This window comes from Otolemur garnettii, unplaced genomic scaffold (genome assembly GCF_000181295.1).
Source record: "Otolemur garnettii isolate 467f Iridium unplaced genomic scaffold, OtoGar3 scaffold00001, whole genome shotgun sequence".
Lineage (NCBI taxonomy): Eukaryota > Metazoa > Chordata > Mammalia > Primates > Galagidae > Otolemur > Otolemur garnettii.
This window is the reverse complement of record NW_003852396.1, coordinates 23,741,171-23,753,813: the sequence shown is the minus strand read 5'-3', so window position 1 is coordinate 23,753,813 and position 12,643 is coordinate 23,741,171. Positions and strand designations below refer to the sequence as shown.

The 12,643-nt window shown below is 44.9% G+C and overlaps 1 protein-coding gene across 1 annotated transcript in view; it reads right to left on the bottom strand.

The window, feature by feature from the left end:
* Positions 1-12,643, bottom strand: part of TENM4 (teneurin transmembrane protein 4) — a 398,484-nt gene that overhangs the window by 65,776 nt on the left and 320,065 nt on the right. The window contains exon 16 of the mRNA XM_023510159.1: positions 4,342-4,461. Coding sequence (XP_023365927.1) covers positions 4,342-4,461 — 120 coding nt within the window. The remainder of the gene's footprint in view (positions 1-4,341; positions 4,462-12,643) is intronic.

Genomic DNA, 12,643 nt, shown 5'->3' with positions numbered 1-12,643 from the left:
ACAGAGCAGGACCCTGTCTCTAAAAAGTGGTGACAAGGGTATCAGCATACTGAGTGCCAACCGCTTAGCAGAGGTAAAATCACTGTGACAGCATCCTGAGGGCTTTTGTTCATTGTCCTCTGAGGATGGTGGGAAGGTCTGAGCAGGAACCTGCCTCCTTCTGGTCCTAGTTCTAGCTCCAAAACAACACCAAACAGGCCTGCTTCAGGATGGTCTCCAGGCCGTTCCCCATCCTCGATGATCCCTGCTAGTCTCTCTTGTTCCGGGCCTATAGGGATTCTACAGGCAGAATTTTCCTTGCCTCACCCAAACAGGACCCCATCAGAAACAGGTTGGTTCTGGCATCTGTACTAATGAACCCCACTTGTACATCTCAGTATTTCTGACACTGCCCCGTCTCACAGAGACTGAGCCAAAGGTTCTGCAGCCAAATGCTCGAAAGCCAGATGAGCTCAGGGGAAGAAAGCCCAGGTATAAACCAAGGTACATCCTAAAGGATTAGTGGGTGGGTCTTGCTTAGCTAAGTAGAAGGCTTGCTCAGTGTACAAGATCTCAGACTAGAATTTTGTGTCCTTTCTTCTCCTAAAACAGAAAGTTTAAAGTCAAGTAACAGCTTGACTGGAAGAGCCACTGAAGAGAATGTAATGGTCATCTGATTCAGTCCCCTCTTCCCAATTTGATGTGTTACTCCCTTCTGCAGAATCAACATCAAGGGCCCATTCGGTTCCCACCTGCACACTTCCAGTGACGAGGGATTGCCACATCACAGCAGGACTGTCCCATCTTGATTAGTTCTCTCTTAGGACTTTTTTGAGTCTGGATCCTTCTCTTTCTAGCTCTTTGTTCATTGGGCCTAGACCTACCTGCTGGGTGACTTCACACTAGTCTGTTCCTTCTGCCTCTGCCAGTCCTTCAAGACTTGGAAACGGTAATCCTGTTCACCTGCCCCCCTGCCCCAGTGGCTGTAGCATCTTTATGGACAAAGTCCTTTTAGCTCTTCCTTTTGGGATGCATTTTCAAGGCCTGCTCAACTTGGTTTTGGGGGATGGAGAGCTCTCCTCCTAATTATCCAACTGGATGGCTGGAACTTTCCCTCCTCCACACAGCCTTCCCCAGGCAGAATTCCAGCTCCTTCTCTGGGTTCCATCCATCCTGTGCTCTGCCCATACCGCATCATACCATAATTGCTCATTTAGCTCTCCAGCCCAGGCACACTCCTTCCTCTGTCTTTCCAGAAACTAGCTGAGTGCTTGATGATTGCAAGTTTATAGAATGAATGTATGAGTGACAGTCGATGACTTCTAAACTGGCACCCCACTACATCTGCCAGGTCCCTTCTTCCTTTGGGTGTTATTGCAGTTCAAGCTGATGTTCACCTTTGAAGTCCATGTGACAGACCCCAAGGCAGGATCTTGCCTTTACCCTGATAAATCTATCCTGTGGGATTGGGCCCATTGCTCTGGCTTGCTCTTCCCTCCTCTAGAAACCACAAGGATTCGGCATTGAACTACCCTGTCCTAGTGCCGAATCCTGCTCTTGGTAGATGGACCCCCAGGTGTGGGCTCCTAAGCTCCAATGCCTGACTTTTCTATCATCAGTGGGGACTTATCACCACTTTGCTGCTCACTCAGCCCTTTCTGGGTTCATAGTTGGGTGCAGGAAGTCAGTTACCACCACTGATTAATAAGTATGACAAAGAAATACAAGGGAAGGTATTTATTTTGAAGGAAGAGTTCAGGTTTGGGCTCTCCAGGATCCATGGTGCAGGGGAAATACCCAGAGAACAACTTTTCTGTCACAGAACTGAATAGCATCTGCGCTTTGAAAGAATCTTTTTAATTGTCAAACAGAATTTTGCCCAGACTTACAGGGCAAAATTTTCCCTTCCTGAAAGGTTGAGTATGGGGAAGACAAATAATGAAAAGGCATACTCTCACGGCTGTGGGCTGTGAGCAAGACGGGGCAGCTGGCCTTGCCAAGGGGAACCCCGCTGTGGATAGGCATGTGGATTTGACCCAGAGTGGGAGGGTCTTGTTCTTAAATGAGGCCCAAACAGCTTAGGGCCAGTCTGAGCATGGCTACTTATTCCAAAGATGAGTTATGTCCCCCTTTCCAAGCCTTGGTTTCCTCATCTGTAAAATGAAGTTGATGATCACCAGCATTTGGCAGAGTTGTCAGTTATACAGATGGGATAATAGATGGCCCACACATTCCCTGGGCATCCTGTTCTATATAATCCCATTTTTCAATTCATTGAGTTTCAGCTGTTGCTCCTGTCTGCTGTTCTCTTAGTTTTTCTTCACGACATCCATTTCCCAGTTTTTTAATGATCTCTTTGGCTAACTTCTTGGCTACTGTTTTCTGTTTTATGAGCTCCTGTTAAGACTTGAAATCTGGTATTTCAGCAAGTGTGGGTGAATGTGTGTGTGTGAGTGTGCAGAGGGTGAGGGGGCTGGATGAGGGTGTCAAGGTGCCTGCCTGGATAGTGAGGAATGCAGTCGGACACAGTCCTGCATTCCTAGTCCACCTGCATACATGGTTCCAGACTATAGCTCTAGTCTCACAGTTTTTCCCTGGGTATGAGATGTAAGAAAGAAGGGGTGTCAAGAAGAATGGGAAGGAAATGCCACTTGTTCCTGCATAACAAACAGGGGATTTTCAGACAATGAGACAGCAAGTGAGAACTTTCCTGTACATTATGAAAGAAAACTTAAGACCCGTAATGGATTGGTAGGAATTGGTCTGCAACTCAAGCCCTATTGTTGCAATTCTGGCTACTATGATGTAACATAGGAGGTTGATTGCAGGAAACATGGCTGATATTTAGCTCCCAGGACCTCTATGCTCTTCAAGGGGCAGTAGAGATTGCAGGGGTAGCACAAACAGGAGGAATTAGAGCCTGCAGGTACCGGACAGTGAGCTTTGCCCTAGGGCCACCAACCAGAGCAAGGCATAAGGACTGATGGTTTCTCATCTCGCGTGACTGACTGGCAAGTTTCATGGCAAAAAGAGAGCAGTTCTCCAAGGCTGCTTTTGGATGACTGTTTAACAGCAGGTGATAATGTGGTCAGAATACCTGGTGCCCAGGATGGTCACATCTGCCATTGTCACAGAGCAGGAAGGCAGTGAAGACAGAGCATAGAAAAGGAGATTCCTTCATGCCTTAGTGGGAGTCTTCCCTGAGGAGCTTCCTGGGTTGGAAGGTGTACAGGGCAGGGCACAGAAGACTGGCCTGGCCAGGTTAGCCCTGAGGACTGGCCACCAGCTTCTTGCAGCTAGGCCTTCCCATTCACATGGAGGGAGGGCGCCCCCCACCACGCTTGCCAAGCCCATCTAAGAGGCACACATGTCTACAAACAGACGAGCCTCTACTTCATTATCGCCTCGGCCGGGACATGTTTACATCTGATATTGGATTAAAGAGGTGCTAAAATCAATCAGCCTGGAGAATAATTTCCAACACACAGTGAAAATCAACCTTATGGGCCCACACTTAGCCAGATGGACTGCCACCACCTGGTTTTATTAAAAACAGAGGACTTGTCACCACTGACAGCCTAAATAGTCCACTTTCCTCCTCCTCTTTTTCTCCAAAATCTTCTCATTGCCTGCCCTGTTACCATCACCTTCTCATCATTCAATAATTTGAAATGCTAACATATAGCTAATATCTATCTATTATTCCAGGCACTGGAAATAGAGCAATGAATTAAAAATAGGGGCAAGGAACTAAGATTTATTAAACACCTACTATGTGCCAGCTGCTTCCCAATCCATCCAATCTGTGAGATAGAGAGCATTATGACCATTAGACAGATGAAGAAATTGAGGCTCACAGAGGTTAAGTGACTTGTCCAAGGACACTCAGCTAGCAGGTGGGAGCGTGAGGGCTATGAGGGAGGCTTGACCTCATTCTACTGATGGTTCTCAGAGGAATTCAAAGGTCTAAATTCTATCATCACCCAAATGGCTTCCATAGACTTATGCAGTTGCAGGATGGAGACCACATGATAGGGATGACTGAGATTTCTGGAGCTGTCTGGTATGTAGAAAGTGGTACACATGCAGTGTTTTATATCAGAAATTGCGGAGCAGGACAGTATGTATAAGGTGTTCCAGGCTGAGGACCAAATAAGAAATTGTTTCATGCGTAACCAAAAGGACGTAGGCCAGAGTTAGGTACAAGGCCATGTAACTAGTGAGCTGCTGAGCTGGGCATTTGAATTTAGGCCCTCTGAGTCCATGTCACATCCTCTTTCCCCTTTATCAGTCCAGTAGCAGCTATGTGGCAGAGTCACAGGACAAGGCCTTCACTCTTCCTGGCCCATAAGGGTCTCCTACCTGCCATCTTGCCTGCTGATTGTATATCCGAAGAGCGGGTTATTGACAAAACTGATGTTCACACCAACAAGCGGGGTCCCATCTGATGTCATCACTTGACCACGAATAACACATGCATGCCTGCGGGAAGAGAAGAGAGAATAACGCGATGTACCTTTCACAGTTACCCTAGGGGTCAGAAGACAGAAGCCCAATCCTTCAGACACTTCTTACACCCAGAGACAATAAAATAATATCTTTTAAAGATACCCCCTCAACTAAGGCATACAAGTATCCTTGAGAGAATTACAGTTGGGGTTTTTTTCCAAACATCTCACTCAGAGGTTATTTTCTAAGGATACTATATTATGCTATAAGGAGATACAATTGATCCCAGAGGGTAATACAGTATAGTTACATGTATGGATTTGGAGTTAGATGATCTGGGTTCAGATCCCAGCTCTGTCACTTTGTAGCTCTCTGAACTTGTGTAGGTATGTGACAGTTCTTTGAGCCTCTGTATTTTCATCCCAGTACAGAGTAAGCTCCCTAAATGGTAATGGCTTCTATTGTCACTAACTGTCTTATTGGGAGTGAACATACAAGAAAGTGAGCAGGACAGAGGGTACATCCATCTGGCATTGGATACAGAAGGACAGATGCTAACACCCCCTTGGAGGGGGTTATAGAACCTGTCACCTCACCTGCTATCCCTCTCCCAGTAGACGACAAATCATCTGTGTTTCCCAAACTCGCCAGGCGAACGTTGGTTAGAGCCTCTGAGTCTGAAATAATCTTTAATCTGCCTAAAACGTCATTCCTGCCCCCCTTTCCCAACATTCTCACCCATTTTCAAATAACACCTCTTCCCTGAAACCTTTTTTGATGCCCCGTATCAGAATTAGTTCCTCTATCCCCTGAAACCCGACACAAACACCTTGATACCCTGCCAAAACACGCGTTTCTCCTCCCCCACCAGATCATGAGCTCTTTGAGGGGAGGATGAAGGATTCTTTTTTGTTTCTCTACGTGCCTGGACTGTATGTAATAAATACTATGTCACTGTTCAAAAAATGGGGGCTCAATAAATAAGTGGAAGAATTAGAGATGTTTTGGAATGATGGTTTCTCAAATGTTTCAGAAGCGGGAACTTTTTGGCAGATGGCCTTTTATAAGGACTCAAAGTTGAAAACAAGAAGATGATTTCTGGATGAAGCAGAGGTGGTGGACGCCTCTCCCTTTTGGGAGGTTCTGAGGGCAGCTCTGGAGTCTTAGTCTGGAAAAGTCAGTTGGAAAATCACTAAGTTAGTGGAACCGTTTTCATTTTATAGAATAGGAAATTGAGTTCCTGGGAGGTTATAATATTTGTGTGAAGCCACGTTGACAGGTGGTGGCAGAGCCAGGTCTTGAATCTGGGCCTCACGACTCTGAGTCCAAGTCTGGACCAGCCTGTTTGCTGTTGACATGGATGGAAATGAGGGTGCTGGATAGGGTGTCAATATCCTAAAGAGTTGGGGTGCTAGGAGGACTGCCCTCGTTGATGAGATAAATCTGAGGCAAAAATGGAGGCACTGTTGTCCACATAACTTAATCCATTCTCCTCAGTTCAGAAGCCTTTTTTTCTGGTCTACAGATGATGCCCATGGACTAAAAAAAGATCTCAAACTCAGTTTCTGCATTATTAGGTGCCCACACCTCTACCTTCCTAGAGTGATAAACTTTTCTCTGTTTGATGAGAAAAGCAATTAACACCAGGCTTGTAAGCAGCTGGTCTCACTAGTGTCAGCTTGTCCTTTCTGAAGGCAAGAACAACTACCCACAATGCACCAACCCCCTGCACCCCCCCAACTCCCAACCTCACCACACACAATCTGGTTAATGCTAATTCAAGCTGCAGTTTCCTTCCGAGGCCCTTGGTCTAAATGTAATTACACAGCCAACAAGTTAAGCAGGTGAAGCTCAGCAAAGACTTTTTCAGTCCTGCTCTGAAGGTCTCCCAATATATTTATGTGAAATTATCTCTGCAAATGGGTATGATTTATTCCATCAATTGTATTCAGTTGGGACTGAGGGATGCGTTCTTTAATGGGGGACAATTGGATTTCTTATTGCTGGAACTTTGTCCTTCCACGGAATTACTAACAGATCTCATCTCCTTCTGCTGGCTACTATCCAGGCTTCCCCTGACATATGTACCCTTGGCTTCTTTCTGGACAGTAACCAGCCCTCTGGGAATGGTTTCCTTTGTGGGACTGCCCCAGCTGCTGTCCCTCATCACATGCAGGCCAGTCTCCTCTGATTTCTCTCTCTTTGGGGATTTCCCGATAATTGGGAAACACTAAATCAGCACCATTTGGCTCTCATGTAGCCTCCAACTCGGCAAGCCAGAGCTGATGTAATTTTAGCCCGGGCTCCTGTGGACTACTTTTGGATTCTGGGGAAGATTAAGTTGACTCCTTGTATGCCGGTAGGTCACAAAGGCCTCTTGCCAAAACAGGCATTTGGGTTAGGAATTAAGCCCCAGAGAAAACACTTCCATCCCCTTTCTGTTTTCATGACTTTCAGTTTTCAAGAAAGCCTAGTTTAACAGAACGCCCTCTCTGGAGCAAAGGAGATGGGGGAAATCAGCTCTGTGGAGGGCTTTGAAATGTGTCTCAAGACACTTGCTTGTGTCCAGGGAAGCTTGAAATGATATCAGTGCTGAGCTTTCCAGGGCTTTCTTTGTTCTTCCATTATTTAATGACTACCTTCAGTGGTGTGCTGGTAAATGTTTATCAGCTGATTTTCAAAATAAAGAAAGAAAGAAAAGAAAAGAAAAGCAGCTTTAACTGTGCTTGCCCATTTCTGTGTTGTAAATACTCTCATCATGGTCAATTTCAAGCTACCAATCAGATGTCACTGAGCAGAGTTGGGAAGAGAGGCACAGTAGGACACCCTTAGACAGTGTTTCCACCACAGAGAGAACAAGAGTCCTAAATAAGCTTAAGAGCAAAAATACAATACAATAATTAGAAAGTAATACGTTATGAGTATTTGTTACCTTGGTTTTTAATACATTTAATTTTACATAATCTACTTTTTAAGAATGGCTGTGTTTAACACCAGCTTGCAGAATTCTCAAACATTTAATAATCAGTTTTTGTGAGCTGCTCTGAGCTAGTTGGAATGTACCTAAGAAATAGTTGCTGCTTTGAATATAAAAGTCCGAAATAGAAGACAACCTTGGTGAAAAACCATTAGCATGGTAACTACTGTCACCAACTTGGCTTCCCAGCTAGCTCATATGATCCTTTCACTGCCAGTGTGATATTTGACATGTTTTGCTTTCCCTTGGTCACTGTCTTAGCACAATAGAATCCTATTTAAGTGGGGCTTGGTATGGTGGCTCATGACTGTAGTCCTAGCACTCTGGGAGGCCGAGGTAGGTGGATTGCTTGAGCTCGGGAGTTCAAGACCAGCCTGAGTAAGCACAAGACCCTGTCTCTAAAAGAACCTAGCTGGACATTGTGGTGGGTGCCTGTAGTCCCAGTTATTCAGGATGCTAAGGCAAGAGGATCACTTGAGCCCAATGCCACAGCACTCAACCCCAGGACAACTGAGTGAGACTATCTCAAAAAAAAAAAAGAAAAAAAGAAAATCCCATTTAAGCTGTCATTACCAAATTTAAGTTGCCAAATTTACCACCCCCTCCTCTGGGTTTCTATAAACCAGTGGTTCTCAACCTTCCTAATGCGTCAATGTATTTTCGTTGTTAAAAAGGAGTTGCGACCCACAGTTTGAGAACCGCTGCTATACACCTTACAAGAATCTTTCCAACACTGTGATCATCGCATGTTTCTATAATTCATATTTATGGAGCTTCTACCTATCTCACATGCTCATGTGTAAGCCAGAAGAAGGCTGAAACCACATCTCCAGTGGCTAGGGTAAGCATGGGATGTCACTCTCTGAGTGGTTGTTAAGTGAAAATGATCAAGTAACCAAAACTCAGAGAGAAAAGACTTGCTCAAGATCCCCCCCCAGAGGAACTCAGTTAGCTGAGCTGATACTCAAAAGCTAGGACTTCTTACTTTGAAGTCCCTACTTTTACTTCTGTGTTATGTTCCTATAGTCACTAAAATTCACTTTCATAAAAAGCTGGACACCTACCATGAGCCACAGGCACTGTGCTAGGTGCTGGGTTATAGAAATGCAGTTCCTTGCTAGGGCTCATGAAAGCCAATGTGAAATGCCTGAGTGTCATCGTCTCTGACACCAGCGAGTCAACACATGGGTTTGGCATATGTCAGGCAGCTGGGATACAAAACAAGCAATTAGGCTGGGCGAACTCTGCCAGGAGGGAGCGCTCATGCCAGGCCAAGGGGGGTGTCAAACATACTGGCATTAGCCCAGCTACACACTCAGGGCCTGACTGAGGGGCCCTTGCTGATGCCAAGGAGGGGGACGATCCACCTGACTGCTTCTTGAGCACAGTGGCAAGGTCTGTGATCCAGAGGAAACTGTCAGAGAGACACCACCACCCCAAAACAGAATCAAACAAATAAAAAGCCAATCTCAACTGTCACTCAGGGAAAAGCAGTAGGGGTGTGTTAGAGAGAGCATTGGGCAGGAAATCACTGTTCCTAGCTCTGACTCTGGTAATGAACTGTATGGCCTTGGAGAGTCATCTGACCTTTCTGGACTTCCCTTCTCTCATCTGTCAAATGCAGGCCGGAGTTGTTCCCAACCTGGTATGAAACAGAATCCAACATGGGTTTAAGAATTTATATTTGTTTTAATCCATCGTTACTCAGTCCAGCTCAAGCAACCTTACTAAGTGTGGTTTCAGAATCTTAATGGAGGTCATACAATGCTTATACTTATCTCGGAATTGTTCCCTCTGTTTGGAAGCTTCCCTCTCTCTGTCTATTCTGTTCACCTAAAAACAGCCTGCTCCCCCTTCAGGACCCAGCTCAGCATTCACCAAGCAGTATCCACCACATCTGCCCCTCCTGGGGTACACTTAGCGCTGTCCCACTATCAGGACAATCATCCCCACCCCCCCACAGCAGACCATGAGCTCTTTGGAGATGGGAATCAACCACACTGCCTTCACTGCTATGTTCCCAACAGTGAACATAGTTAATGGTCATTTCTGAGTGGGCAAAAGAAAATTTCTTCCAAAACAGGTATCTGTCTTAGAATTTGAAAGCAGAGAACAGAGTAAGCTCTTGCTAAGTATTTATTAAGTGAATAAAGAGCTTATGTGCTTCTGTTACATAAGGAGAGGGCAAAGGCAGAGAATTTGGAGCTGCTTGACCTTGGCTGGGATATGGCTAGAGAACTGAGGGCTGGAAGGGCTGGGCCTCTCCACCTGGCCAGCCCATACTCTCAAAGTTCAGGTCCCCCCCACCCCGGAGGACTCACTCGGCCTCTGCTTGCAACTCTACTCTTGTGATTCTGTATCTTTCTCATTAGTATCACCTGTTTGAAAAACTTGTAAAAAGAACGCCAGAAATTACGTTAGATTTATTATTCAATGTATATTATATACAAGCAAATAAAGGAAGGTGATGGGAGGAAAATTGCAGCTTTCACTTTTTTTGTTGTTATTAAATGAAAGCAGCTAATTCGGTGTTCAGAAGACTGGAATATCATTTGGGACCTAGGTGGCCAGTGAGAACTCCAGTCTTTCCCTGCTTCACCGTATTTACCACCCCACGCCGTTATGGGTTACGGAAATCACTCCTTTGCATTATATGCTTCACACAGATTATATGCCTGCCTTGCACAAACCCTTAAAGTGTTTCCTGCTAACTTTGGGGGACTGAATGAGGACCTTCACAGCATTTAGCATAATTTATCCCAAGTTTTATAGGAACATTACCTGGGCCCAAATGAGAAGCCCTAGATTCGCAGCCTGCCATACTGCCACCTTCAAGGGTATCCACTCAGAGCCTGACACTGTCCACTCTGCTGCAGCTTCCAAGGCCACCTTTGCAGCCTGGCCACACAGGCAGATCTGTGGCTCTCGCTTCCTACTTTTCCGTCTCATGCTCTGCCTCTGTTTCCTGAACCTGCCTTCCCAGCCTGACATCTTCCACCTATATGCATACTGTTGGGAAACCCCTGATCATGAAGTGTTAGAGTCAGAGAGACCTCATTGATCATCGCTTTCTAACTTCTCGAGGGATAGGTGAGGAAACAAAGTCCAGACAGGAAAGGGACTTGCCCATTCTTGTGGAGTTGCTGGGGAGCCAGGGTTCAAACGCAGCACTCAGCATGGCAGTCGAGATCCATAAGAACCTGGGAAAGTCACTTCACCTCTTGAGCTACTTGCTATCTGATGCACATACCATGTTTCTCTCAAAATAAGACACTATCTTATATTTATTTTTTTCCCAAGAAGACACACTAGGGCTTATTTTCAGGGGATGTCTTATTTTTATTAAGTATAATAGAACAATCTACATTTAGTCAAATACAGTTAAGTCATCTTCTTTTGGAACCTTACAGGGGGAGCCAACCTTGTTGTTGGAGTTGGCACTAGTGATATGTAAACTCCTTTCCCATAGCCATTCGCACGTGTGCAATAGGATGCCTGTGACCACACTTACCACACACCTACCCGCACAAGTGCAAACGGCTCGGAGAAAGGAGCTGTGGCAGATAAAAGGTATTCCAGTCTTCCTTACCACTCTGCCCCCCAAATGCAGGGCGTATCACTAGGTCTTATTATCAGGGTAGGGCTTAGATTTAACAAATGCATGGAAATTCTGCTAGGGCTTATTTTTGGGATAGGTCTTATTTTCAAGGAAACGTGGCATGTACCTAACTAATTGAGAATTCCGATTTGTTTTCCCCGCCCCCCCAAAATCAGAGTTAACATCATTAGAGCAGGGCTTTTGAAACTCTTTAGATTGCAGTCCCTTTCTATAAACCTTTTCCAGCAGTCTTCTTCAGTGTTTTTATATTCATTTATATATTATACACATGCTACCATCATTAGTGATGGAAAGCATAATATACATTTGGTATAAAGTTTAATGAATATAGATCCATATTTAAAATAGCCTTCTTGATGATTTTGAGTCTTTTAGATAACTCAGCTTGATTTTTTTTTTTTTTGAGACAGGGTCTTGTTCTGTCACTTGGGCTAGAGAGAGGTGACAGATAACTCACTGCAGCCTGCAACTCATGAGATCAAGCAGTCCTCCTGCCCCAGCCTCCCAGAGTAGCTGGGACTACAGGTACGTGCCACCACGCCCAGCTAATTTTTCTATTTTTAGTAGAGATGGGTCTCACTCTTGCTTAGGCTGATCTTGAACTTCTGGCCTCAAGCAATCCTCTTGCCTCAGCCTCTCAAAGTGATAGGATTAGAGGCGTGAGCCACCATGCCTGGGCAAGATTCTTGATAATTTTGAATCTCTTTGTTAACTTTCTGTTAGAGCTAATTAGATAGAAGCCCTCAATTTTTTTTTTACTTGTACTCAAGGACCACCATAGATCCCACCTTGGGACTACTGCACTAGAATTATGATGGTGTGTATATGGTGATTTCTTTGTATGAAAAATAAATTAAAATATACTATATATTATTAAATTCAAAGGTCAACCTCTTTTGTTATTCATTCTTAATAACTTATTTGAAAGTTCTCCCTGTGTTTACCATGTATGTCTTCCAATAGCCCTAGACCCAAACCAATAAAGCCTGATCTAATCATTTAACTTTTAATGTTCCCAACTTATACTAGGAGGCAGGGGATTAGACCTTCTCGGAGGCACCTTGCAATCTAAGATCCCCACTCTTCAAGTTTCATTTTTTTACTTGTTAGTTTACTTTTTTAACCATGTCATCAGTAGTTGATGACTACTGTGCCATATTGGCCCTTTTCTATGGCACCTGCTATCTCCAGACTCTTTAGTTTGGCATAGAAGGCCTTTCAGGACCTGGCCCCTGGCTGTCTCTTCAGGCTCGCTCCCCAGTTTTCTGCTCTTACACCTTCTGTGTGCAGGCATGGTGAATTTTTTCTCATATCCTTGCCTGGGCACGCATTTCCATGCCTTGCTGCCTTTGTCTTTGCTGTTCACCTGCTTCCAAAGTCTTTCCTCCCATCCCTACTAATCTCTCCCTCAAGACTTGCCTCCTCAGTGAAGCTCTTCCTGATTTCCCCCTTACAAAGTAGTTACTCCCTTTTTTGGCCAACAAAGCATAAGGTACTCATTGCACTAAATTGTATTAGCTCCCCTGCCTTATCTTCTGTTCTAGATTTTGAGTTCCTTGGGGGTAGCAACTATGTCCTTTTATCTCCATAACTCATGCTAGCCCATGAGTCTGTTTTGA